Consider the following 24,655-nt stretch of genomic DNA (forward strand, 5'->3'; position numbering starts at 1 on the left):
TCAATGTAGATTAGCTGAAATTTGTCTAGATTTATAAATCTGTCTAAAAATAAATGAAGTATTCCCTTGAAATCTGTGCATTTTGCTCTATATAAATTTCATCTAAAATAAAACCCTGTCGTTTTTCCTCTGGTTTTTTGGCCCTGTTTAACTATCTAGCATCTTGGTCTCTTACTACTATTCTTTCCTTATTATGACCCTACTTGCATTATCATACTGCTGCTGTATCCCAAACTTTTGAAGATGTTGACTTTATGCTTCTTAATTGGGAGGTAGTTGAAAGGCATATCGTTAAATAGTCATTGCTTACATTTATAATTGTTCATCTTAGGAAACATAAATAATGCTACTTTTCTCTATATTTTAGAAATTAGTTATTTTTAATTCTATATACTTTTTTCTGATTTTTTCAGATATTTTTTTATGCTGCATTTATGCTTGTCGGTATATGATTGCCTAAATACTGTTTAGCGCATATGCCTTTAATTTTGAAAGGAAATTAATATGAAAAAATTAGAATTCTTTCAATGAAATTCACATTATTTATTTAATAAACATGCATTAGATAGCTTCAATAAACGAGGTGTTAGGTTTGCCCCAGGATCATAAGTGGATGTGAGGGACAGATGGAGAATTTAGCATATCCAAATTAGACCAAAGTGTGCAGTTGGTGAGGAATGAGAAAATATTAAATGAACCTGGGCCATGAAATTCTGCTGTTATTTTCCAAACTTGGTTTTAATTCTGGAAGTAATGGGAGACCCAATAAAGGATACCAAAATGTTAGGTAGGAGTTAGTGTGATCAATCAGAGATGTATTCTAGAAATAGCTCTCTGAAATATTTATTAGCTCTGAGATGCAACCTGAAAACACATGCACTCATTGGGTATGAATGAATTGTGTTAAAAGATAATAATTCTAGGGGTGCCTGGGTGGCTCAGTAGGTTAAGCCTCTGCCTACTGCTCGAGTCATGATCTCAGGGTCCTGGGATCGAGCCCCGCATCAGGCTCTCTGCTCAGCAGGGAGAATGCTTCCCCCTCTCTCTCTGCCTACCTCTCTGCCTGCTTGTGATCTCTCTCTCTCTCTTTCTCTGTCAAATAAATAAATAAAATATATTTTTTAAAAAGATAATAATTCTACATACTGGCTAGTCCATATTCCATTCTGATCTATGTTGAATATTTTCTTATGTCAGATCTATGTACTACTTTAAAAATTATCTGTATCTCTAATTGTTCAACATTCAATTTTAAAATGTCATCATCTTTAACTTTTTCTGTAGTCCTTTTGCTATGGGACATATGTGTGCATGTTACACATTTTTGTGAGAAACTACACTGCATGAATTACACTGCATGACATTGAATCCTTATTAGTTGCATGACTTTGAAGAAGTTATTTTTACTCTCTGCTTCTACTTCCTTTTGTTCTATTATTACAATATCTAACTCATAGGGTCCACATGAAATTTGCTGATTAAGACATATGAAGTGTTTAGGACAGGGCCTGGCACATACTAATTTTCACTAAGAGTTGAGTGATTATCATTAATATTATGTGTATTAATCTTTATTGTGATATAGAGATGCAAACCATGATTTCTTCAAATGAATAGTTTTTTATGAATACAACTCATATAATAAACAATATTACAAAAATTATATTTTAGCAGTAACTGGGTGGCTCAGTCATTGGGCATCTGCCTTCAGCTTAGGTCATGATCCCAGGGTCCTGGAATTGAGCCCCATACCGGGCTCCATGCTCAGCTGGAAGCCTGCTTCTCCCTCTCTCACTCCCTATTTGTGTTCCCTCTCTCACTGTGTCTCTGTCAAATAAATAAATAAAACCTTTTTAAAAAATTATATTTTAATAACAGCATACTAAATAAATACCTACATACATGTTGATACCTTTGAAAATAATTGTCATTTTACTAACCTTTTTACTTTGTGACTTAAAATGTTTCTTTAATCTTTTTTCAAATAATTCAGTAGTTCAAAATGAGTATGAGGGCAGCTGGGTGTCTCAGTGGGTTAAGTGTCTGACCATTGATTTTAGCTCAGGTCTCCATCTGAAGGCAGTGAATTCAAGCCCTGTGTTGAGCTCCATCCACACTTGGTGTGGAGCTTACTTTAAAAAAAGAGAGTATGAATTAGTGTATTTGTTTTTAAATCCCTAGTTATTTACTTTCTTATGGTGTTTTTGAAATATGTATATGTAATTAAGATTTTTATATGTATAAATCTGTAGCAACATGTCATTTCCTGGCATGTTGCCTGGTGGTTGCTGGTATATTGTCTAGTGGGTGTTCAATGAATATTTGCTGAATAACTATGTTTTCTATATGTTTTGTATGTGTGTGCGTTTGTGTATTTATGTACACATCTTCTACAGTACATGTGGTTTTAGAGACTCATTCACATAATTATTGTTTTTCTTTTTTAATTGTTGGTATTTTAAAACCTCTGAGTATTGTATAAATATTTATTTAAACCAAGTTACTGATATTTTTCCAGAGCTTTGAAGAAACAAGTTACTCTTTGAATTTGAAAACTCTTTATTCCAAGTTATTGCAGTGTGAGAAATGCATTCTAGTTATTGTTTTTAAAGCTAAAGTGAAGTGATTTTTAAGGATTCTTCTAAGTGAAGAAGAATAAAAACTTATTTATATAATCCTAAGTGCTTCTAAACATCTGCAGTTCAAAGTACATAATTCACATTGACACCAAAGTGTAGTTTCTGTTTTGACTGGAAGAGCCTGGTATTATTTTTTTGTCTGCAAAGGAAAGAATTGCATAGCATCCAGGGGGGAAGACATTTGATTGTGTACAATCAAAATGATCTGTGACTGAAAGCAGATTGCACAGGAGAAATGGCAGCTGTTAAAAACTTACACAATATTAGAGAACTTTTTGTTAAAAACTTAAGGCATGGTAATCTTTCAGAAAGTACACATAAAGTAAAAACAATCATAGCAATGTATTGTCTGCTTCTTCAAAATTTACAATAGCAAGTAAGAGGAAATTTCTGCTGAAAACAGATCTTATATTAAATATGGGCCAAATTCAGTTTATAAAAATTTGCTATCAATTTTTATGTTTTGTATGTTTAGTTCACTTGCACTGTAGAATTAGTTTTGGTTGTAGAGAAAAATGTAATGCTTTTCTTATTAGTGAACTTAGTAACCATAGATCTCCGAGCCCTTGACATATTTGTACTCTGCTACAACTGTTCAGCTTTTTTATTTCTATCTTCTCAAGTTGTTTCGAAGGAACTTTACCAGACATAATATCCTTTTTGTCTCTAAATTTTATTGTGTCTTTCTAAAAGATATCAACTGTTGCTTAAAATATAACTTCATTATCACATAAATATTAACAAATAAAGAATATTGTGAAATATCCAATTAGTTTTCAAATTCCAGTGATCTCATAAATACTGTAGCTTTCTTCTTTATTTTGAATCTGTATTTAATAGGAACTACACACTGCAGATGATTGAATTGATTCTTAACACTATTTTTAATTTATATATTCCCCTTCTATCTCTTTTTTCCCTTAAATTTTAAAATTTTATTTATTTATTTTTTAAAGTAGGCTCCTCGCCCAGCATGGAGCCCAGCATAGGGCTTGAACTCGCAATCCTGAGATAAAGACCTATACGCTTAACTGACTGAGCCACCCTGACACCCCCTTGGAATTTATTTTTTAAACAAAACAAGTCATTTTTCTTGTAGAGTTACTGTGTTTATTCATTGCATCTCCTTAGTGTCATTTAATATGTTCCTCTCTATTCTATACGTATGGCAATTTGATCTATAGCTTGATCAGTAACTATGTTACTAGCAGTTTCAGTGCTATATTAATGATCTCATTATAGGAATGATTTCATAATTGTAGTATTCTAACATTCCCTTTTTTTTTATTAGCTTGAATACTTGTGTAGTGATATTCTTACCTATTGTTTGTTTACCTAGTGGTAATGTTTATATAAGAAATAGAAGATAAATTCTTGACTTACTAGTATTCCCCAACAGTGATATAATTAGCTTTTTAAAATTTTCATTGTCATTATGATCTCTAATTAAACATATAATGTGTGTTACAATGTATTTCAGTTACTATCCTTATAGGATCATATTCTCTTCTCTTTAGCTGGTGGGGGACTTTTTAGGTTGTCTCCTGAGTCCTTTCTGAGTCTCTTTGCTTTCTGAGTCTCTCTGATAGTTCCTTTGTACTGATTTTTTTTTTTTAAAGACTTTATTTATTTGACAGAGATCACAAGTAGGCAGAGAGGCAGGCAGAGAGAGAAGAGGAAGCAGGCTCCCTGCTGAGCAGAGAGCCCGATGCAGGGCTGGATCCCAAGACCCTGGGATCATGACCTGAGCCCAAGGCAGAGGCTTTAACCCACTGAGCTACCCAGACACTCTGTACTGATTTTTAAATACAAAAATTCTGCTAAGAACACGTATTCTTGGATCATACTGTACATTTCTTGTCCCAGAGCTGGAGTCAGCCATATATCCAGTCCTATATCTTTAGTAAGAAATGGTACTCAATGGGGCGCCTGAGTGGCTCAGTGGGTTAAAGCCTCTGCCTCCAGCTCAGGTAATGATCCCAGGGTCCTGGGATTGAGCCCCACATTGGGCTCTCCACTCTACGGGGAGCTTGCTTTCTCCTCTCTCTCTCTGCCTGCCTCTCTGCCTACTTGTGGTATCTGTCAAATAAATAAATAAATAAAATCTTTTAAAAAAAAAAATGGTACTCGAACCCACATGATATTGTGCTGGGAGTGCTCATTGCTACTGGTTACCTGTTATTTCTACCCTTTTCAATGGGCAAAAGTAGGAAATACATAAACACACATTTTTTAAAGATAAAATTCTTTGTATCCTTGTACTGACGCTTCCAGTTCAAATTCTCAACTAAAAGGTGTTTTATCTTTCATCTTTATCTTTGGTCTCATATGATAAGAATTCTAGTTCTCAAGGACTCTGTTACAGTATACTGATAGCATTTACTTAAGTTCAATTTGAGTGTAAAAAAAATTTTTTAAGGGGTACCTGGGTGGCTCAGTTGCTTAAGCATCTGACTCTTGATTTTGGCTTAGCTCATGATCTCAGGGTCCTGGGATCAAGCCACATCTGGCTCTCTGCACTGCAGAGATAGGACACCTGTCCTATCATCCCACCCCCCACTCAAGCATGCTTTCTCTCCCTCTCCCTCTCTGTAAAATAAAATAAATAAATCTTTTAAAAAATAAAAATTAAAAAAATTTTAAAATATAAAAAATGTCAGAAATCTCCTAGGTCTCAATTTATTCACTAGAACTTTTAAGGATATTAATACTTGGCAGAATATGACCAAGGAAAATATTGTGTTACTTTTTTTTTTTTTTTAGTGAATTTCTTTTTATTTTTTTTTACCAATTTTTTAATATAATTTTTTATTTTTTATAAACATATATTTTTATCCCCAGGGGTACAGGTCTGTGAATCACCAGGTTTACACACTTCACAGCACTCACCAAAGCACATACCCTAATTGTTACTTCAAAATAAAACTCTAAAACCATAGCACAAATTATATATTTCATTTTTTTTTTTAAGATTTTATTTATTTGGGGCACCTGGGTGGCTCAGCGGGCTAAAGCCTCTGCCTTCGGCTCAGGTCATGATCTCAGGGTCCTGGGATCGAGTCCTGCATCGGGGGCTCTGCTCAGCGGGGAGCCTGCTTCCTCCTCTCTCTCTGCCTGCCTCTCTGCCTACTTGTGATCTCTGTCTGTCAAATAAATAAAAAGAAAATTTTTTTTTTAAAAAAAAGGCTTTATTTATTTATTTGTCAGAGAGAGATACAGTGAGAGAGGGAACAAGCAGGGGGAATGGGAGAGGGAGAAGCAGGCTCCTTGCTGAACAGGCAGCCCAATGTGAGATTTTATTTATTTGGGGCGCCTGGGTGGCTCAGCGGGTAAAAGCCTCTGCCTTCAGCTCAGGTCATGATCTCAGGACCCTGGGATCATGACCTGAGCCGAAGGCAGACACTTAATGCCTGAGCCACCCAAGTGCCCCCAAATTCTATATTTCTTGATTTAAGGACATACATTTTCTCTAGCATTTGTCTTGTTTCTTTTCATTCATAAAAGTAGGTAGGATCACTAAACACTTGAATGGGTAACCCTTTAGTGGTACCTGGACCTTAATTTTCTATCCCTCTTGTACTTCATGGCCTTGAAAACTGAGCTCAAGTATCCAATGTGGGCAAATGTCCTCGGTTCAAAAATAGCTTTATTGTTCTTAAGCCATACTTCTCTGTTTGGCTATAGTATTTCACATTTTGTGTATATGTAGGTAGGAAAAAAATTTCTATCCTTGTCTTTTACTTAGGAACATAAAAAATAGATGGTCAGATGACTTGTAACCATGATTTCTCACTTTCTCCAGATAGACTCTTGATGTTTCTGCATTTACTCCTGTATTCTTCCTGTTTCTCCTCTTTCAGCTTATAAATTCAGGTTCCCCAAATAAGCCCAACTCAGATGTCATCTGCTCCATGAAACATTCTTTTATTCCATAGCCAAATTACTTACCCTACCTTTGTAACATCATAGGTCATGTTTAGCCATTCCATTTAAGTACTTAATATGTAATAATTTCATATTAAAATTAATGAAAATATAGAGGATAATTCTAGCAAAGAATACTTCTACTAGATTGTGATGCTCACTGCTATGTCTTAATTCATTTTCATGCCTCATAACTTGTGTCTTCACAAAACACATTTGTATTTTGGCTGCATTTATGACCAAATATTTGAATTGTTACAGGCTTAAAAGGGAGCTATAGAGTTTAACTTGTAAAAAATCATGTGTCCCTTCCAAATAAGGGCCAGATGATGTCATGTGATAAAGGTTTCACTCAAATAATTTTTTAAAATGTGGTAAGTGAATTTAGTTGTCACACAGCACATGTTGGAATAGACACGGCAACCCAACCTGAAATGGTCTACCACCATATCAGTTAATACTTTATTGTATTTACAGAACTTAATTTCAATAAAACTTTATCTGCTAAATTAAATTAATATTTTAAAGTCTTCATTTTGTGATTATTTTACTTCATTTATGAATGTATTTTGGTTTTATAATTACATATGCAGGCATGTATACTCTGTGTTAGAGTTCTAAAACATCATTGTGTAAGTCAGTATCACCAGTTTGGTAAACTTTTTCTATTAAATGGATTTATATCTTACTCAAGCAAGAGAAATACTGATATAGACTAAAGAATATTATACAGGTCAGAGGCAAAAGAAATCAATGTCAGATGCCAATTCGGATTATGACTGTATCCGGAATGTGTCATAATAATGATTTTTAATTCATTAGGACAACTAGCCATTTTTCAAATCATCTAAAATTTTATCTAGGTCTTGAATCAGTATGTGTATTTACTTATTGGCTGTTACTTAAATATGCTAATTTTTAGTTTAGTTTAGTTTTGTTTTTTAATAATCTCTGCATCCAATTTGGGGCTCAAACTCATGATCCCAAAATCAAGAGTTACATACTCCATCGAACTGAGCTGGCCAGGCAGTCCTTAAATATTCTAATTTAAAAATAGATGACTTGAAAAAAAAAAAAATAGATGACTTGAGGAGTGATTGTTAACTTTTTCCTGAAAGATGGGGTTAGTACTGTATTCCTAGCTAATCCCCCAAATATCTTCATGTAGGTCTGACTTACAACACATGACTTTATGTCCTGTACAATTATTGTATAAAATGTTTGTTGTATTTTTATGAAGATCTTGTATTCAAATGGCATGGCATTTTAGTTATTTTTTCAACATAGTTGCCCATTTATGCTTTTATTTAACATTTTTAAAATTATATTTTCATGTGTTCTCAGTAAGTCAAAATGTCATTTCATGTTTGTTATCACTTGTTTTAGTTAAAAACAAGGTTTAGTCAAAATAGAAATTAAAAATACTTATTTCCTTAGTTGTTTCCAAACCTTGTAACATTATATAGTCATTACTTTTTTCCATACACAATTATGCTTTTGTATGTTTCTAAAAATCTGAAAAATCTCTTACTGTATATATTATGATAATTGTTATTTTTTAAAACTTCATAAAAATTCATCACGGAATACCATAATGTGGTTTACGTAGAACCCATTTGCTTTTTAGAAGCATGGTTTATTCAGCCAAGATATACAATAAAAACCATTTGATCAGTGAAGAAAATATTTTTCAATGTAAGTTGACCTTAATTTTATGAAAAAATAAGAATTTTTCTAATTTTATGGTAGTATTTAGATTAATAAAAGACAAATGGAATTGCAGCTGAATTACCAGACTACCATAAACCTATGTTCATAATCATCGTTACTTTTAACTTACTATTCTTGTTGCAAAAGATACCTTGTCTTTTAGAGAATGCAGTGGTATTATTTACATTAATTCATGTGGCTTGTTTGAAAAAAAAATGCTATAACTCCTTTACTTAATGGGATTCTTCCCCTGTGGCAGTGCAAACGGCTAGAGCAGGAGCTTCATCATCTGAAAGAGCAGAACCAGACTTCAGCAAACAACATGAGACATCTGACTGCTGAAAACAATCAGGAACGTGCTCTGAAGGTAAATCTCCATTCCTTCTTACAGGCAAATTAAGGTTGTAAGCCCTTGGTGCCAGCTTTCTGGGCTGCATATATCAGTTGTGTACATTTCAGCAGAAGTGAGCTGTGGTGTTTGCCAACAACCCCTTCTTTAAACACAGATACAGCACCCTTCTGTTATGGTATTATTTTATTTCGTGTATGTGTACATGAAAACAACATATTTTCTGAATTTTGAGTGGTGCTATATTAATACTTTGGGTATGTGTTCATTCTGTTGCTGATTTTATGATGTCCCATACTCTTTTGTAGTTAGTAAAAAGTGGCCACACTAAAAGGGAAGAAAATTAAACCATGAGCCTTTTCTTCGCATCAATATTTATTACACTAATCTTGTGATATTATTCACCCACAAACTGACAATCCCTGAAGGGTATGTGAATATGTTTGGGAATTGAAATAGTTCTTAAAATGTTACTTATTACAAGAAAAGTAAGAAAATATAGTCTGGTAGAACTTGAAACAAGTGAAGTGTATCTTTCATGACAAGAGATTCTGTTTCATTTTAACAGAGATCCAATAATCACGAAAAAATACGTCACTTTGATTCTACTGATTATGTATTTTTTCTTATGGTACTTATGACTTTCTATTCTCCTTCTTTGTCTCTGTCCCAGTTCCTAGCATAGCACCTGTGGCATAGTAGTGGTTCCTGCCCTCAAGGTGCTTACTTTCTCAATAACTGATTAAAAATAAAAACAAAGCCATATCCACAAGAAACAGAAAAGATTCATCCCTGTTGTGATTGTGCAGTAAGAAATAATGTGCCATCAAGAATATTGTATTGTACTTTGTTGCCTTAAATCCATTTTTGCTACAAATTACAGGAGACTATTATGGCATTAGCAGTGTAACTCACTAAACCAGAATTACCCACCAAAATTGAGAATAATGGTGACATTTTGAAGTGGAAAATATTTTTCATCTATCCAAAAAGTGTGAAGTTTGGTTGAAATCAGATTTTTCTACAAATGTGTTTAGCTTCATTTTTAAATTCTCAGTGAATAGTTAGGAAGGTGTAGTAACTTTGTTACCGTTGTTCAATGTGCTTTCTCTTCTTTTCTCTCAGATTTATAGACTAAAACAATAACTTGGAAGGAAAGGAAATGAAGGTTCTTGATCACTTTTTAATTACTATAAGGAATTTACCATGATATGATTAAAATCTAGTATAATTTTTTTCAAAGGTATACTTGCAGATCAAAAGTAACTTTATTTTAAAGGCAGCTTCCACTAATAGTGCCAATTTATTATCAGCATCAGGGGACAGATTTCATGTGCTGTATGTAACATGGCTATTTCCATATAAAAACAGACCTAGAATTAAAATTCTAATTTGTTAAGTACATGATAATACCACGCTCCTTATTCTCACTTTCTTTTTTGTGTATTTGTGTTAAATTGAATTAAATGGCACCTGCTATTTATGGAGAGAAAGAAATGCACATTTCTATGAGGTCATTAAAAGGTTAGATGTAGACCAAAAAACCAGGAAGTTCAAAACCAAACAAAACAAAATCCCTATAAAATAGGAATCTCTATAAACTATAGACTATATAAGACAATATATAAGAAAAGCTAAATTTTTACTCCTGACAAATATACTGTCTTAAAATCTTTTCTAGTATCTCACCTTTTTCTGCAAAAGTGTCAGATTTTCCTGTTGTCTTTATCCATTCACTAGCCAACTTGAGCTTTTTGTAGAGTAAGGATGGGAGAAAGAATTTTTTAAAACTCATCAATTTAATCCGTTTTAAAGCTCTAGTATTCATTTTGGCTCTTTAAAAATGTCTGTCTTGTATAACACTGGCTTTGAATCATTTTTTAGTTATTTAACGCTATACTTTCTCATGAGAAACCTCAAATTTATTATATATTTATATCTGCTTTATTCTCAATCATTTTTTTAATGTTCTTTATTTGGTGCTTCTGTTATCGCACACTGATATTTTCAAGTTGCCTTATAATTTCTGAATAATGAGTGTATTACCAAGCTATCTGATGAATCTCTTCATCTCCTTTCTCAGCAGTATGCCTGTCTTTTACAGTCCACTTATCTTTTTTTTGTTAACTCATTCAGTATTTAGTTAGTATCTAAATAAGCTTTATGAAGAAATTTTAAAAAGAGTCACTGTCTCTAGGAGCTTTCAGTCAGTCAATAATATTTCTAGTATTTTATTATGAATAATACTATTATTGATATCAGTAAAAGGTAAATTTGACTAGGATAAGAGCTGAAAAATTAATGCTTTATTTAATTGTATAATGCTGAAATTCATAAAGGAAACATTTCATAAAAGAAATGTTTGGGAAAAATCCAAGCTAATGATCATATATAGAACTTTCCAATTGATTATGACAAATACCTGATTATCATACAAGGAAATACTTTTTAATATTATAGTGCTGTTCAAATAATAAATCTTTAATTATTCTAGTCACCTGGAAACTCTAAATTATTTTTATGGCTGAGCATAAATTTGGATTTTTGGTGATCATGTAAACATTATTTTTGAAGTAGCATGGAATTATACTAGCTAAATTTGCTATCATGGCATTTCCCCCTATTTTTATAATGTTTGCAGTTTTCTCTACAAAGTAAAACACAATGGTACATATGGGATGAAGGACTAAATTTATACTGATACTAGTCTATACCTTGAGAGTTACTTTAAGAAAAAAAAAAAAGAGCTTATTGTCTCATTTAAAATAAATTTTACTGGGGCGCCTGGGTGGCTCAGTGAGTTAAAAGCCTCTACCTTCGGCTCGGGTAATGATCTCAGGGTCCTGGAATCGAGTTCCGCATTGGGCTCTCTGCTCAGCAGGGAGCCTGCTTCCTCCTCTCTCTCTGCCTGCTTCTCTGCCTACTTGTGATCTCTGTCTGTCAAATAATTAAATAAAATCTTAAAAACAAATAAATAAATTTTACTTATTTAGGTTAAAAAATTGGTTTCTTGAAGCACACAGTTTTGGACATTTACTGTTTTTAAATAAATTTACATTAATCATAAATATACAGACATCAGTCTTAATAAGAAATTTCACATATACTGCCTTTTTTCCTTTTTCATGTTATTTATTTATCTTCTTTATCATACATTTTTAACTTCCTACAGTTGGGCTTCTCTACTGTAATTCCATTGAAAGCCATTCAGTCTTAGATTTTAAGTGACCTCTGATGATTAAACTTGTGAAACTTCTTATCTTTCCTACTCAGTATCTCTGTCAATGTAACTAGAAAACACTTCCATTTTGTTGGCCCTGCTCTTTTGAAAACTTTCCTATAGTTCTTTATTGCTATATACTCATCATTTTTTTCTTTGACTATTGTGCTTTAGATGGTGCCTCCTTTTCTATCTATTCCCAAGTTATGTGATTAGGCCATTATTATTCTTTAAAAAACAACAACAACAAAACTAGAGCAGTTGAAGATTCAGAGCAGAATTGAGCAGAATGCAGAGTTCCCACAGACCTCCTGCCTTCACACGTGAACATGCCCCCAGCACCCAACTCCAGAGTGGTATATTTGTTTTCAGTTCACAAATCTGTATCAGTATAACCCACAGTACATAGTTCACATTAAATGTACACGACATTTATCTACTATTATAGTATCATACACAGCCATTTCACTCTAAAAATCCTCTGTGCTCTACCTATTTATTTCCTCTCCTCCTAATACCTGCCAGCCATTAATCTTTTTACCATTTCCATAGTTTTGCCTTTTCCAGAATGTCATGCAGTATCATGGAATTATACAGTATGTATTCATTTATACAGTATGTATTCATTTAAACTTTTACCCTACATTTTGATGGTTTTGTAGCTCATCTGTTTTAATGTTTGCTATTCCATTTTCTGGGTATACACAGTTTATTTATCTGCTCTCCTACTGAAGGATATCTTGGTTGCTTCCAGATTTGGGGAGATATGAATAAAGTTGCTATGAACATCCAGTTGCAGAATTTTTTGGACATAGCTTTTCAGCTCATTTAGATAAGTACCAAGGACTGCAGTTGCTTGATTGTATGATAAGAATATATTTAGTTTTGTAAGAAATTACGAAACTGTCTTCCAAAGTAGCGGTATCATTTTTCATTCCTTCCAGTAATGAGTGAGTTTTTGTTGTTGCACTTTCTCATTAGCTTGTGGAGTTTCTTTTATTGTAGACTTGTTTGTTCCAATTTCATCCATTCCTACAATATCACCTATTATTTATATCCTAATGACTACCTCTTCTGCCCTTCCACTTAGATATCTTAATGTTTCCTTAACCTCAATGAGTTTGAAAACAAATCCCTAATTTGACTCCCTAAGCCTTTTCTCCCTGGAAAGAAGTAAGGACCTGAGACTAACACTATTGACTGTATAACTTAACATTTATTCCCAATCATATTCTCCTTTGTTTGTCTTTATTATAGAAGCAGAAGAAGTTAAACACTTTTTTAGACTTTCTTTTTGCCAGTGTAGCATTAGAGGAATTCTGCAGCAGGGGAGAGAGATGTTAGAGTGTCCCTGGAAAAGTTTTTGTTTTCCTCACATAGGATGGGTGTAGCAGGCACCATTCCTTTTCTTCTTATTACCTTGAACACTTCCTTGCTGCTGGGAAGTGCAGTAGCCATTTTATAACCATGAAGAAAATGCCAAGGGAAGCTGGCCATTAACATCAGTTGAGCCCCTTAGCCAATGAGCCGCTTGGAGAACATTAAGCACCCATGCCCTTATTTCTTTTTCTAGTGATAGACATGCCCTATATTTTAAATTGCTCTTAATAGTTTTCCAGTATTTACTTCCAGACTGATCAGTTAATATCCATTAATCAATGATAAAGATTAATAATTAATTAATAATCATGCTCCTTAGACATGTAGACCAATACAGTTGACATAATTTTCTTATTCTTTTTAAGCTGTGAGCCACCATAAATCAGTGGAACTTCCAGTATTTTCAATTCTGAAACAATGATTCCTCTTCTATTTTCCCTCCTATTTTTATTATCTTACCTTTCCCCTATGTCGGGTTCATGATCTAGACGATAGTAGTACAGACATAGCTCATTTTATTGTGCTTTACTTTATTGCACTTAACATATAATACATTTTTTACAAAGTGAAGGTTAGTGGCAACCCTATGCCAGGCAAGGCTATCAGAGCCATTTTTTCAACAGCATTTGCTCACTTTGTGTCTCTGAGTCACATTTTGGTAACTGTTGTTCAATATTTCACTTTTTCATTAGTGTTATATTTGTTCGGTGATCTGTGATCAGTGATTACAACTCACTGAAAGCTCAGATAATGGTTATCATTTTTTAACAATAAAGTATTTTTTAATTAAGGTATGTATGTACATTTCGTCTTTTTAGACGTAATGCTATTGCACACTTAATAGACTATAGTATAGTTAAACATAACTTTTATATGCACTGGGAGATAAAAAAAAAATTCACTTGAGTTGCTCTATTGCAATATTCGCTTTATTGCAGAGGTCTAGAACCAAACACGTAATGTTTCTGAAGTCTATCTGTTCCCTCCTAGACTCTCTGTCCTCAGTTTCTTACCTCTCTAACCAGTTGTCACTTTCATTTGCTATCATTCTAAAACACAAATGACACTTTGCTACTCAGAAACTTTCACTGTCTTGCATCTTCAACAGTATGAGAAAATAGAGATATCCTGAATGATCCTTCTGATTAAAAAAAAATGAAAAAGGATGGCTAAAATTTACAATTTAAGTATATTTTACAACAACATTATAAAGAAGGCAGAAGATAAGGAATTTACAAAGGCCTAAAACAAAGTAGAAATGGGGGTGGGGTGGGGAGAGGGGAACATGAGAAGTAAGTGATTACCTGAAGTTTTTTTTTCACCCTGAGAGCATTTGTCAAACCTTGGTGAATTTTCCATTTTAATGGTTTCAAGGGCAAGACAAAGAGAGATAGAGCCTGGAGCCTGTTTAAGCCAGAGAGTGTAATAAGATAGCCTTTCTTGAAGCTGGTATCTTAATGGCCACACCATTAGTGTTCAGGTGAACAAGAGTCAAGCCATTCCTACAAAATAAGGTAACAAAGAACTTTGACTTTCTTGACTGTGAAGGGAGTGAAATCGCTGAGAATTCATCTGTCTTCCTTGGCCAGCTTTCAGGTAGGCAGGTTTAGAACCACACAGGTTACCTGAATTCTTGATATATGTGTAGTTCTAAAAGCTGAGGATTTAATTAAAGTAGTCCTATCCTGGAGGGGCCCACAGACAACAAACCAAAGCAAATTACCTTCCATTTACCCTTTAATATTTCTTATAGATAAAATTTCAAAGACCCAGAGCTATCAAAAAACACATAGGACTTCTAGTGAAAGTTAGTGAAAACATAGGCAGCAGAACCATATACTTCAGCCACAAATAGTTCAGATCTTTTAATTATTCTTCACAGAATATAACACAAGTATTTAAGTAATATCTTTAAAAATAGATCCTTGAAAATAGCAGCAAGGAAAATGACCAAAAATGATCACATGAATTTAGGAAAACTAATGAGATTGAATTTGCAGAAATTAATAAAATAATTAAAATTAAGCAGCAGATAGATTTAACAGCAGATTACATTCAATGTAAGAAACTATTAGTGAACTGGAAGATGGATCTGAACCAACTATGGAAATGGAAGCCAGAAAGATGAAGAAATGAGACTTATAAAATAGATGTTAAAGGACACAAATGATAGAGTGAAAAGATCTAAAATAAATTGTTTAGAATTCTAGAGTAGATGATATGGGGAACAGGGAAAAGACAATATACAGAGAAATCATGACTGAGCATCTTCCAGAATTGTCAAATGACAAAAGCCTTAGATCTAGGGATACCAGATGAATTCCAACTATGACAAATTAGGAGAAACTGCAGAACATTGAAATTAAAGCTCTTAAGAACAATCATTAGAAAAGACATTTAAGGGTGCCTGGGTGGCTCAGTGGGTTAAGCCGCTGCCTTCGGCTCAGGTCATGATCTCAGGGTCCTGGGATCGAGTCCCACATCGGGCTCTCTGCTCGGCAGGAAGCCTGCTTCCCTCTCTCTCTCTCTCTGCCTGCCTCTCCGTCTACTTGTGATTTCTCTCTGTCAAATAAATAAATAAAATCTTAAAAAAAAAAAAAAAAGAAAAGAAAAGACATTTAACAAAGGAATGGCATTTAGACTCACTGACTTCTTAATAATCATAATAGAATAATTTCTTAAATACCCTGAAAGCAACAATAGGAATAATTCGTTAAATATGTAGAGAGAAATTAATTGTCAAGAGCAAGATTGAAACAATGGTCAAATAAATAAAAAAAAACTTCAGTTACTTTCTGTTATGTGCAGAGTATAATCCAAACCTCCTAATAAAAGACTTGAGAATTTAAGACTCCACCCTATAATTTTAGCCTGTGTTTTTACTTCTGTTTTCTTTGTTTTACTTTCTTTTTTACTTTCCTTTTCGGTTTTTTAACTATTTCTCTCTTTATGGTCTTAATACACACTAACCATCTTTCCACTGCTTCCTAAAGTGTCAGGTCTTTAATTTCCTCTAGTCTTTACTTCTTTTATGACTTTTATTTAATTCTGTCTCTAGTATCAGTTGACTGCTTATGTGCCATCTCTAAATCAAAAACTTCAGGGTGCCTGGGTGGCTCAGTCTGTTAAGTGTCTGCCTTTCAGCTCAGGTCAGGATTCCAGGGTCCTGGGATCAAGCTCCTTGCTCAGCAGGTGAGTCTGCTTCTCCCTCTCCCTCCCTGCCCGCTCATGCTCTCTCTCTCTCACTCTCACTCTGTCTCTCAAAAATAAATAAACAAATAGATAGATAGATAAATCAAAAACTTCTTGAGCATAGGGATTACAGCCTTTTCAGGTTGCTTTTCTCTTGGAATTTAGCACATTGTTGAATTCATTACATTAATAAGTTTTTGAAATTAGAAATTAGTTTTAATGTATCATAGTTGAAGTCCACATATTTATTAAGTATAAACTAAGTTCAAGACATAGAGAATATGAAATTATTCCAGAATAATACCTTTATAGTCACTAACTGGGCCCAATTAAAACTCTCTAGAAAGGTTTCTGTCTTGTGCTAAAGTTTCTTCATTCATGAATTGAATAATCCAGTGTCAGGAATTCTAGTCTTTCACTATTGGCTTAAAAATATCGATAGGAGAGATTTTTGTTTATGCCTTTTTTTTTCTTTGCTATTTAGAGTTCACTGCAGGATAAGCTCTTTTGAGGACTAAGTAAATAGCAAGCACTATTAATTACATTTGATAGTAAATAATAATATAATTTTATTTATTTTATTTATTTATTTGACAGAGAGAGATACAAGTAGGCAGAGAGGCAGGCAGAGAGAGAGAGAGGAGGAAGCAGGCTCCCTACAGAGCAGAGAGCCCGATGTGGGGCTCGATCCCAGGAACCTGGGATCATGACCTGAGCCAAAGGCAGAGGCTTTAACCCACTGAGCCACCCAGGCGCCCCAATAATATAATTTCTTACAATGAAATCAAATATGAGATGAGTTATTAGTCGTGTGCCTATATTGGCCATGCTAATGGACTATCTTTGATATGCCCAGGTGATACTAGCTTTCAACTGTCTGTGAGGTACGACTTTAGATTATTTTCTAGTGGAAACTGCAGTCATGGATCCTGAATTTAATATCCCAAATTTCCCCCATTTACTAGCTATATAGAATAGCGAAAGTCTGAGCATTGATCTCTACATTTGTAAGATAATGACAGCAAATATATTGAATAATTGAGAAGATGTATGGACAATCTATAAAGTAGGACACATCATTCCATATGGTGTGGTAGTAGAAAGAACATTTGTGTAGATGTCAGACACCTGTTTTTTTGTCTTTGCTGTACCACAAACCAACTGTATGATTTTTTCAAATTAATTTACATCTTTAAAACAAGGAGGTTAAGTAACATTCAGAGTCATTTAAATTAGAAAATGCGATTTTATAAATTTGTAGTATTGTATAGATGTATACATTTATATCTCTCTCTATATATATCTATATCTATGGGATGATGAATTCAGGCCCACATAGTGTCTGCATTAAGGAAAGAGCAGTCCATTTTTAGCTAGTATGGTCTTAGGTAGTATGAACAATATAATTTATCTTTAACTGAAGACATCTTTTAGAATAAAAGAAATATCATTAAAAATTATACCAGGACATGGAGTGCCTGGGTGGCTCAGTGAGTTAAAGCCTCTGCCTTCAGCTCCGGTCATGATCCCAGAGTCCTGGGATCGAGCCCCATATTGGGCTGTCTGCTTAGCAGAGAGCCTGCTTCCTCCTCTCTCTCTGCCGACTTGTGATCTCTGTCTGTAAAATAAATAAATAAAATCTTTAAAAAAAAAAAAAAACTACATCAGGACAAAGCATTGTAGCTACAAAGGGAGGGTGGCACAATGGATCCTGTAGTGCTGGAACAGTTCTGTGTCTTTGCTTGTGGTGGTGGTTATATCTGCATGTGATAAAATTGCATAGAATTATACACACACACACACACACACACACACACACACACAGGTGCATGTGAGGCTGGTGAAGTCTAAATAAGCTGCACGGGCTGTACTGCAGTGTGCGTTTCCTGGTTTAAGTATTATACTCTTATTATGCAAGATAATAACCATCAGAGGAGGTCAGATACAGGGTGCACGGGATCTGTGCATATGTCTTTTTTCTTTAACTTCCTTTGAGTTTATAGTTATTTCAAAATAAAAAGTCATTTTTTAAAAAGTGAGTCATTAATCCACCTCATGCTCAAGGAGAGGAATTCCACGAGGACATGGACACCAGGAGGCGAGGATTGTTAGATGCCATGTTAAAGGCTGCCTATCACAGCTTGGATGTATGGAAACACCACAGTTTAATATGCTCAAAACCAAACTCATGATCTTACCCTGAAAATCTGCTCATTCTGCAGGCTCTATCTGAAAAGAGCATCTTCACCTTAATGGCAGCTTAGGCCAAGATCCTGGAGTTAGCCTTGATTTCTCTCTCTCTCACACACACACCCCCTATTCCATCAGTAAACAAATTCTCTTATCTCTCCTTTTGGTACATATCAAGAATCAGTCTCTTCCCAGGACTGCTACTCCTGTCTTTCAGGCTTCCATCATCTCTTGTCTGGATTATTGCAAAGCCTACTAGTGATTTCTTATTTCCATCCTTACCTCCTCCATTCTGAACACAGCCTGGAGGACCATACTATTAAAATATAAATTAGATTACATTGCTCCCCTGCTACGAACCTTTAAGTGGCCTGCCATTTCACTCAGGATAAACCTACAAGACCTCTTGATTTGGCCCTCCTCCTTGGTACCACCCTGCACTTTAGTCACACTACTCTCTTGCTGTCCCAGAGATATACCAGGCATGCTTGCATCTGAAGGCCTTTGTACTTGCTGTTCCCATTCCCAAGCATTGCTTGCCCCCCCACCCCAAATGTTCACATGGCTTGCTTTTTAACTCTTTCAAGTCTATTCAAATGCCTCCTTTCAGTGAGGTCTTTACAAGCATTTTCTCTGTCCCCTTCCCTGCTTTTACTCCAGAGAACTTCTCTTCCAAGGAAGTATACATTTTACTTAGTACATTTATTAGGCATTTTGACTGTTCCATGATCAAGGATTTTTGTTTACATTGTACACCTCTGTATCTATTGATGATGTAAAAAATATCTGACAGTAAATCAGAGATACTGATGAGCCATAAAAGATGCCAACTGTCAATAATTTGTATGGCTGTTCCCATGTATAGCAGCTGAAAACCTCCTCTGATTGGATCTCCTACAAGTATACATAGTAGCCACTGAATAAATATCTCTTAAGTGAATGAATACCACACATGCAACTTAGTATCTGGCTTCCCCTACTTACCACTTCATAGGCATTTTCCAGTATACTCACTATAAATATCACCTTAATGTACTACATAATTTGCAGTAGACAGATGCATCATAATTTTAACTCTTCCCTTAATATTGAATATTTAGGTTGTTTGTGCTTTGCATTCTTCAGAATATCACTGTGAAAAATATTTTCATATATTTTAAATGTTTTGTGCATTTTTATATTTAATAATATTTAGCAAATAATTTGTTTTTCAAATTTTTATTTTCAGTAAAGTGAATAGTTTTGTTATTTTTTTTTTTAAGATTTTATTTATTTGACAGAGAGACAAAGTGACCACAAGCAGGTGGAGGGGCCGAGGAAGAGGAAAGCAGTCTCCTTGCTGAGCAGGGAACCCGACCCCAGGACCCTGGGATCATGACCTGAGCCGAAGGCAGACACTTAACCAACCGAGCCACCCAGGTGCCTCAGTAAAGCAGATAGTTTTAAAAGCCAGATGATTCTAGGGGTACCTGGGTGGCTCAGTCAATTAAGCATCTGACTCTTAATTTCAGTTCAGGTCATGACCTCAGACTCGTGAGATCCGGCCCTGCGTCGGGTATGGAGCCTGTTTGAGATTCTCTCCTCTCTCTGCCCTTCTCCCTGCCCCACCACCCTTAAAAAAATGCCAAATGATTCTATAAGTCTTCTAATAAAAAACAAGGCAGTCTTTCATTACTTTCCTGATTTCTGCTCCACAGGAAAAAAAATCACTTTCAACTGCTTATTCTGTATCTGTACTGTTATTTCTAAGTGGAAAGCTTATAGTTATTTTTCATTTTTTATTATTATTAATTGACTCCCTCCTGTGCAGATGAAGGTTTAACTTTCTGTTAGATTAGTGCTTAGGATTTACATTATTATAACATTCATAACTGACTATATAGTATTCTTCAGACATCTCAGCAAGAATTATATTTGATGTCATGACCCAGATAATACGCAAACATACAGGTATCAAACTGAAGGAAAGTAAAATGTAAGGAAATAATACATACTCTATTGACATATTTGTATTCAAACATTTTAAATTATGTTTAACTTTTTTTTGAAACCTAATGCTGGTTGTGATCCTCTAAATTACAGTTTAGAACTGTCTAAATGACAGTTCTCCCATGGGCTTTTTGTGTTTCTTCATGTTTTGTGAGCAGAGGTGCAGTTCTAAAACGTGTTCTAGAGGATATTTGCTTAGCAAACAGTCTTGGAAGATAGAGATAGTGTCTCCCTCTGTAGCAGAGGCAGATTTGTTTACTGTCCGATATAATAAAAACAAAGTCTCCCTCTGAAGCAGAGGTTATGTAAGTTTGCTTGCAGTATATTATAAAAACTTTGGCTTCCCTGAGTTTGGATTTCTTAAGCTGAAATGCAGTCCCACTGTGTGTGCAGTATCCAGCTGTTCCCTTCCACATTGCCCCCATGGGAATTGGGAAGCTAAGACCACCAATACAAACATGAAGCTTAAGTGTTGTCTAAGTAAAATTCTTTGGGATGCAGAATTCTTGCCTTCCGCCAGCATACATGAAACTGGCAGACGAATTTGTTAGCCTCCAAGTAGGATGAAATATTTCATCCTTCACACCCTTCACAGCTCCTTTCTTTTTCAATATTTTGTCTTCCTTAGAATTATAGTCTGGATTTCTTTGTATGTTATGCATCACTATTACACCCACACATTCTCTACTAGATATAAATATCTTGTTACTACATTCAATGTTTCAGGTGACCTAAAGCAATTACTTTTTTTTTTTTTTTTTTTTTTTGATGATCTGAACTGATTATCCTATAAGACATTACTGGTCTTGGAACCTACCTTCAATGTAATTCTGTGGCTTCCTTTAGTTTCTTCTATGTTGGATCACCTGCTTTCCTATATCTCATTTTTCTCCTGCTTGTCATGCTCTTTATTCTGATGGAGAATACTTTCTTATAGTTTCCTTGGAAAGGATACATAGGAATGAAATGTTTAAAGACTCTATGGTATTTCTTCAAAACAGATTTCTAGAAGCAGAGTATTTGAAAAACAGGATGAACATTTAAATTTATATTCCTAGGCTCACTTTCAGGGTTACCAAAGCATAATATTTGACCAAAATGCTTGTGCTTTAATTATATTGGTTTTTTAAAATTTTTATTGTTTTTAAAACTTCTAAAAATTGAATTTCTCTTCTAAAATTTATACATCCATTAAAACCACAGTGAGATACCGTGTCATACCTATTAGAATGGCTAAATAAAAAAACACTCATAATACCAAATGTTGATGATATGTACAGAAACTCAATCTGTCATACACTACTGGTAGAAATGTAAAATGATACAGCTACCTTGGGAAACAGTTTATGAGTTTCTTATAGAAATGTATTTAACAGGGGCATGTGGATAGCTCAGTCAGTTAAGCATCTGCCCTCAGCTTATGTCATGATCCAGGGTCCTGGGATCGAGTCTCTTGCCAGACTACCTGCTTAGCGGGGAGTCTGCTTCTCCTTTTCCTTCTGTCCCTCCCCTCCACTTTTGTGCACTCCCGTGTGCTCTCTCTCTTTCTCTCTCTCACCAATAAATAAATATTTTTTTTTAAAGAAGAAATATGTTTAACATATTACCCAGCTATTACACTCCTGGGTCTTATGCTAGAGAAATGAAATTTATATTCACAAAAATGATGTACAGAAATGTTCACAGCAGCTTTATTTATAATTGACCAAAACTAGAAAGAAGCTAAATATCCTTTAGTTGGTCAGTGGATCAGTATCCGCACAAATCAACTGTGACTCATCAATAAGAAGGAGCAACTTATTTTTTTTTTTAAGATTTTATTTATTTATTTGACAGAGAGAGAGATGAGAGGCAGGCAGAGAGAGAGGGAAGCGGGCTCCCTGCCAAACAGAGAGCGCGATGTGAGGCTCGATCCCAGGACCCTAAGATCATGACCTGAGCTGAAGGGAGAGGTTTTAACCCACTGAGCCACCCAGGCACCCCAAGAAGGAACAACTTACTGATACATACAACACCTTTGATGGTTCTCATTATGTTGAATGAGAAGAGCCAGTATCAAAGGGTTATATCTGTATGATCCCAATTATATAACAGTCCTAAAGTGACAAAATCATTATGATGGAGAACAGATCAGTGGTTTCTTGGAGTTAGATGGAAGTGCTTTAGTATGACGATTAAAGTCTAACAGGGAGTTTCTGTGTAGTATTGTAACAGCTCTGTAGTCAAACTTTATGATATTAGGGGCGCCTGGGTGGCTCAGTGGGTTAAGCCGCTGCCTTCGGCTCAGGTCATGATCTCGGGGTCCTGGGATCGAGTCCCGCATCGGGCTCTCTGCTCAACGGGGAGCCTGCTTCCTCCTCTCTCTCTCTCTGCCTGCCTCTCTGCCTACTTGTGATCTCTGTCAAATAAATAAAAATAAAATCTTTAAAAAATAATAATAAATTAAATAAATAAATAAATAGATAGATAAAATGTCATAGAATTATATACCAGGAAGGTAAGCTGGGAGGGAAGATACAAAAACAGGTGAAAGCCACATAAGGTAATATATCTGAGTTAATAGTATTATATCAATGTCAGTTTCTTGGTTTTCACAATATAGTATGGTACATATATGCTATCACTGAAGGAAGTTAGATGAAGGCTATGCAGGAACTCTGTACTCTTTGCAGGTTCTCGTGGGCCTTGAATTACTGCAAAAATAGGGAGTAACTTGAAAAGTTATACATGCTCACCATAGCCAGTGAAATAAATGCTAAAATATATAAAGAAAACTTTAATAACATCCCCCTTTTTCTCTCATGGTTCCCAGACCTGCCAGATTAATCTTGACACAAACTGTGACACATCTGTGACTCAGCAATAAGAAGGAACAATTTTTTTTTAAGATTTTATTTATTTATTTGACAGAGAGAGAGAGAGAGAGATCACAAACAGACAGAGAGGCAGGCAGAGAGAGAAGGAAGCAGGCTCCCTGCCGAGGAGAGAACCCGATACGGGGCTCCATCCCAGGAATTACAATAGTGGATATCCTTGATTTTACCTGAGTTTAGTGGGGATGGATTCTACATCATGCTAAATTAGTTTGACATTTGCACTGGGATTTTCCCTTTTCCTTCATAGTCTCAGTTTGATAGTTACAAAATGTAGGTCATCTCTGAGTCTAGTTTTGTGATTCTTTTGTTGCTTTACATTTTTGTTTTGTTTTGCTTTGCTTTTGCTTTCCTGTGCCTCATGATTTTTTCCTGAATGCTAGGCATTATCAGTAGAATAATAGTTTTTCTCTCAGGCCAGTAAAATGAGCATTGAGTTCATCTACTCAGAAATTGAGCTAGATTTGTGCTTGTTGTTGCATTGTTACTGTTAGTGCATCATAGGTTTCAAATTGCTGTAGTAACAGGTTGCTGTTGCATCATAGGTTTCAAATTGCTCTAGTAACAGGTTGCTGTTGCCTGGTGCTCAAGATGCAAGCCCAGATGCTGGAGGATTTTTCTCAGTGTTTATGTTCCACCCTTCGTTTTCAGTTGAATCTATGTGCTTACACCTCAGAGAGTGTCTCACTCTACCCTTTTTCCTTTTGTCCAGCAGTAAAATTCCATTTATAGTCTGATGTAGGAGGAATCAGAGTCCTCTGCTTCAACTTTAGACAGTCCCTTTATGCTTGGGATTTGGAGTGGGGCTTTCTCAGAATTCTTTTCTGTGGCAGCCAAACTGTGACTTGTATCTCTGGGTGATATTGTGTAGAAGAGACCTTCCTGCCCTATACCAAGTTTTAGAAGCTATCTAATGGTATTGGTGTAAAATCCTGGAGGCAGGTCTATTTCCAGCCACTAACCCAGATATAGGAGTTCTTTCTTTTACCAATCCCAAGCAGTGGTTTTTTCCCTGTATCCTGTTGACTGCTCTTTCAGCTATAGATGGCTTTCGCTTTGTCCTTGGAAAGGTGTTGGTGGAGTTAGGAGGTGGAGCCGGGTGGGAAGGAATTTGCTCCTTCCATAGCTACAACCAGTCTGTGCTCCTACGTACCTTGCATGTGTACAACACTGAGGGAAGCTATCTTTG

The 24,655-nt window shown here is 35.1% G+C and overlaps 1 protein-coding gene across 7 annotated transcripts in view; it reads left to right on the forward strand.

Moving 5' to 3' along the window:
• MIPOL1 (mirror-image polydactyly 1) overlaps positions 1 to 24,655 on the forward strand; it is a 327,451-nt gene that overhangs the window by 145,888 nt on the left and 156,908 nt on the right. For all 7 annotated transcript variants that reach the window (XM_059181948.1, XM_059181955.1, XM_059181951.1 and 4 more), the window contains one exon: positions 8,533 to 8,640. In XM_059181948.1, the coding sequence (XP_059037931.1) occupies positions 8,533 to 8,640 (108 nt within the window). The remainder of the gene's footprint in view (positions 1 to 8,532; positions 8,641 to 24,655) is intronic.

Source organism: Mustela lutreola, chromosome 7 (assembly GCF_030435805.1).
Source record: "Mustela lutreola isolate mMusLut2 chromosome 7, mMusLut2.pri, whole genome shotgun sequence".
Taxonomy (NCBI): Eukaryota; Metazoa; Chordata; class Mammalia; order Carnivora; family Mustelidae; genus Mustela; species Mustela lutreola.